The sequence below is a fragment of the Haliotis asinina genome, chromosome 1 (assembly GCF_037392515.1).
Source record: "Haliotis asinina isolate JCU_RB_2024 chromosome 1, JCU_Hal_asi_v2, whole genome shotgun sequence".
Lineage (NCBI taxonomy): Eukaryota > Metazoa > Mollusca > Gastropoda > Lepetellida > Haliotidae > Haliotis > Haliotis asinina.
The window spans coordinates 54,627,570-54,632,570 of record NC_090280.1 but is presented as its reverse complement, the minus strand read 5'-3'; the positions used below and the strand labels follow the sequence as shown (position 1 = coordinate 54,632,570).

Here is a 5,001-nt window from a genome sequence, read left to right as displayed (position 1 = left end):
TTCATCAGTGGTACTAGAAAATGGTAGGTCTATGTTTACAGACGTGGTGTCTACATCTATGGTGATGTTGTATTTCGCATTGCCTCCAATAGTAAAGTAACATTCGTCACTAGTTCTTGGCACAAAGTGTCAGAACTTGTCCGACAGTCCGATGTTCGAAACTGCAGAACCACCACAGTGTACGTCACCAAGGTTCCAACAATCTGAAACAATAATTGTTCACAGCACGTCATTCCCATTATGCCTACAACGGACTATTGAGACATTGTCATGCCATGAATATCAGAACTACATTTTACTTCCAACTGCAGTCTATTTTTATCAGACAATTGATTCTTTTTATGCTTGCAGGTTTAAGGATTATTTTCTCAAGAGAAACGGCAAAACACTTTCCACATCCACAAGAAATCTCGACTGAGTCGATTGTACAATTGTACGATTGTACAATTCTTATGTGTTGTGTATGTGTTTATTTGGCTACACATACAGCGGTTTTACAGCTTACTGTGCGCTCTGTAAACAGTCGCGGCTTGGAAAGAGGCAATAGACACAGGTATCTATCTACTACGAGTATATCTACTTTGTCATATATTCCATGTCATGTTTCTTATAGCTGTCTGTCTGTCTATATACCTATACGTTATAAATATCAACTTACACTAAGGAGGGTCGGTGGGCAGATGGTAAAGAGGCCATAGACGTTGAAGCCAATAGTTGTTCCAGTTAGCAGGCTTGTGAAGTGGGTCACCTATGACAAGTATTTTGCATATGTAGTTTTCTCGGTAATGAACATAATAAAAATAATCAATAGCTCATAGTAAGCAGAATGGTGCGAAACAGTCTCAAAATACCCTTCTGTGTATTTAAGATATAAAGTGAAAGCATGGACGTTGTAATATGCAGCAAAAATACTTCTAACGCTTAACACAGTGATATACACACTTCCAGTTAGACACAGTTAATGTTACCATTAAGAACATGGAAAGGAAAAATAGCTTATTCTAATAGGTTGACTTAGATAACTCGTGCTGAGTAAACACTCGTGCTGACTCTGACAGGTTGATTTGGATAACACTAGATGTTGGTGGAACTACGTGCTGATTTTGATAAGTTTATCACACTGGCGGCAGAACAGGTTTATGCACACAGTTATTTAATGCGGAAAGGAAATTTCCAAGTAACGTGTATCCACCGCATTTTTCATGATGTTTTCCCAGAAACTGATACACATGTACACCCTATGTTCTAAATCGGAACACATCAAATCTCTTTTCCCGGTAGTGTATAGATTTTTGTCCTGGCACTCACCATTCTCATGGCTGTTTCACTGAGGTTGTCTGTTGGGATGTTTAGCATGCACTGCAGAGCGGCATGAGCCTATAATGAAAATATATGTTATAAAAGTAACATACGCAAATCTTTTAAGTGTTGAACAGAGTTACAATCGTTATCCAATGTTTTGCTAAAGCACATTTTGAATCTGTTGTCATTTTTAGATTTATTTTTTATTCTTAATGTGTGACATTGTGTCTTTTCATCTCGTTACACAATCTCTTTGAATCACAAGACCATAGCAAGATGCAGAAAATCTGTCCCAGCGAAGGATGACAATCCGTGGCTGAGGGCGAGTATCCGGATTGATGGATCAGCTAGCAAACACTGCCAGTCAAAATTATGACAGTGATAGCTGCTTATGAGTTGACTGTGTATTTGGCGAATACTAAATGGTTTGGTCTTGCTTGTCATTGGAAGGGCCTTAAAGGAGAAGTACGAACTGACCCGATGAGACCTTAACTGAGAACCCTGACATGAATCGGACACGACGCCCTGCTACATTCACTCGAGTAAAGACAACAGTGAACTATAATTATGTCCTACTGGGTTCATTTTACCGCCATACAATTACAATACATGCTCACCTTTACGTTTACCCTCACTCCAGTGATGGACAAGACGATGCAAGACACACTGCAAATAACCAGGATACACACACACAGAGCAACGTTATTTGGCGATTCCACTCGAGTCATGATGACATACAGCGAATAGCATAACAGGGGGAGTGACATGAAGAATGCTATAAAGTGAAAGTAGGCAATGGTGTCCCCATATCCCGATATTAAACAACCAATGTGCTTATGTCGACCTATTATGGCCTTCAGTTCATCAGTTGTGTCACAGACAGATTTTGATCGGAATGTTTGGCGCTCTTGATGTTGTATGGTGTCATCAACACATCGTTTCATAATGGTGTTTATCACGTCAAGTTCCGAACAAAGAGGGTAGGATCCAATCACGGAACTAATAACACAACTCGATAGTGAAGTGCAGAAAATGAAATAATTGATTGTAGTTATCAAATAGTTCCACCACCCCAAAGCTCTGTCGACAACAAAAACAGTCTCTCCGATTTCGGGGACGAGAAGGGCAGTGGTTAATATAGCCCCTGGAATACAAATACCAATTGACATCACTAGCGCAAGAAGCATCCTACTTTTCTTAACCATGACTTTCATATTTTCGTGAACACCGTGCCGCTGTTCATACAGGTAAAAATCTTTCACCCAAATTTGGTATATTCCACCCCGATAGTTGAGTGAGGTCCACGCCGAACAACCAGAAGCAGTTAAATTAAGACCCAGTAATTGAAACACTATAATCCATTCACTTGACATCGCTACAAGTAACCTAAGTCTATAGGCAAGTATCCCGGTGTAAATCCAAAGATAACAGTTCATGAGGACACAGTACAGTATGTGGAACCAGCCATCTTTGTGAAGTCGTCTGAAACGGCAGTCACTGTATCCAATATTCTCCACAGTAACACGTGGACCAATCCATAGTCCACACACACGCATCCAGGTTATCACTGGGTTAAGGACTTGTAGAACAGACCTGGGGTTAGCTGTTTCTTTTGTGTCAGATGAAGTGGATGCATTCATAGGCCGTACACATGTCATGATGCTCGTAACTACCGTTACTTTAAGGCAATGCAGGAGTCTGTGTCGCATAGAATGCCGCCTTTTACATGGCAACGTGTTTCCATCCAGCAGGGACAGCACACTGACCAGAATAAATTAATGAGCGTTTTGCAATAGGTGATCCTTTTAGAATGGATGAAAACAATTAATACATAACATAACACAAATTGTTGATTGTCAGAGGAGAATGAGCTCACAAATAACATAGTGGGAACACGAAAATACATCTCATTAAGGTAAAAGGTTTCTGATTGTGTTATCTGGTAGAATGCTCAAGCGAGACAAACATCATATCAGACCCAGCAATCACAACACTGTTCACGTATTTGCACAATAGAGCGATACTTGAGAATAGTTACACTTCATGTCCTGTTAATTTTATATTGTCGTCCCCTGATATTTACTTTCACTCCTCTCATTTTTCAGAAAAATACCCGATTCTGTCATGTTTATCTGACGGTAATGGAGACAGATGGATCACACTGACGCTTAGTGAGAATCATTTAAATGCATTGAATGAATGTTTCACTATAAGTACTGTTTGCTAGCAACAATGCCTAAACCTAATATTGAACTTTAGAAATTACGTTGAAGTAAACACCAGTTTTAGTGCGTGTATCTCAAATCATAAGCAGCTATCACTGTCATAATTTTGACTGGCAGTGTTTGCTAGCTGATCCATCAATCCGGATACTCGCCCTCAGCCACGGATTGTCATCCTTCGCTGGGACAGATTTTCTGCATCTTGCTATGGTCTTGTGATTCAAAGAGATTGTGTAACGAGATGAAAAGACTGTCACACATTAAGAATAAAAAATAAATCTAAAAATGACAACAGATTCAAAATGTGCTTTAGCAAAACATTGGATAACGATTGTAACTCTGTTTAACGCTTAAAAGATTTGCGTATGTTACTTTTATAACATATATTTTCATTATAGGCTCATGCCGCTCTGCAGTGCATGCTAAACATCCCAACAGACAACCTCAGTGAAACAGCCATGAGAATGGTGAGTGCCAGGACAAAAATCTATACACTACAGGAAAAAAAGATTTGATGTGTTCCGATTTAGAACATAGGGTGTACATGTGTATCAGTTTCTGGGAAAACATCATGACAAATGCGGTGGATACACGTTACTTGGAAATTTCCTTTCTTCATTAAATAACTGTGTGCATAAACCTGTTCTGCCGCCAGTGTGATAAACTTATCAAAATCAGCACGTAGTTCCACCAACATCTAGTGTTATCCAAATCAACCTGTCAGAGTCAGCACGAGTGTTTACTCAGCACGAGTTATCTAAGTCAACCTATTAGAATAAGCTATTTTTCCTTTCCATGTTCTTAATGGTAACATTAACTGTGTCTAACCGGAAGTGTGTATATCACTGTGTTAAGCGTTAGAAGTATTTTTGCTGCATATTACAACGTCCATGCTTTCACTTTATATCTTAAATACACAGAAGGGTATTTTGAGACTGTTTCGCACCATTCTGCTTACTATGAGCTATTGATTATTTTTATTATGTTCATTACCGAGAAAACTACATATGCAAAATACTTGTCATAGGTGACCCACTTCACAAGCCTGCTAACTGGAACAACAATTGGCTTCAACGTCTATGGCCTCTTTACCATCTGCCCACCGACCCTCCTTAGTGTAAGTTGGTATTTATAACGTATAGGTATATAGACAGACAGACAGCTATAAGAAACATGACATGGAATATATGACAAAGTAGATATACTCGTAGTAGATAGATACCTGTGTCTATTGCCTCTTTCCAAGCCGCGACTGTTTACAGAGCGCACAGTAAGCTGTAAAACCGCTGTATGTGTAGCCAAATAAACACATACACAACACATAAGGATTGTACAATCGTACAATTGTACAATCGACTCAGTCGAGATTTCTTGTGGATGTGGAAAGTGTTTTGCCGTTTCTCTTGAGAAAATAATCCTTAAACCTGCAAGCATAAAAAGAATCAATTGTCTGATAAAAATAGACTGCAGTTGGAAG

The 5,001-nt window shown here is 39.2% G+C and overlaps 1 protein-coding gene across 1 annotated transcript; it reads right to left on the bottom strand.

Annotated features, from left to right (window-relative positions):
- Positions 1-2,960, bottom strand: LOC137281036 (uncharacterized). The gene is made up of 4 exons (XM_067812193.1): positions 1,920-2,960; positions 1,309-1,377; positions 659-748; positions 1-203 (listed from the first exon to the last, which is right to left on the bottom strand). Exons 1-4 carry the CDS (start codon positions 2,958-2,960, stop codon positions 57-59), a joined length of 1,347 nt encoding a protein of 448 aa, XP_067668294.1. The 3' UTR covers positions 1-56.
- Between the last annotated feature and the right edge of the window lie 2,041 nt (positions 2,961-5,001).

Coding starts and splice junctions, on each gene's coding strand:
- LOC137281036 (XM_067812193.1), bottom strand. CDS start 2,960: ATGACATGTGTACGGCCTATGAATGCATCCACTTCATCTGACACAAAA. Junction 1,378..1,919: donor GAGTGAGGGTAAACGTAAAG/GTGAGCATGTAT, acceptor TTTTCATTATAG/GCTCATGCCGCTCTGCAGTG. Junction 749..1,308: donor GTGAAACAGCCATGAGAATG/GTGAGTGCCAGG, acceptor TACTTGTCATAG/GTGACCCACTTCACAAGCCT.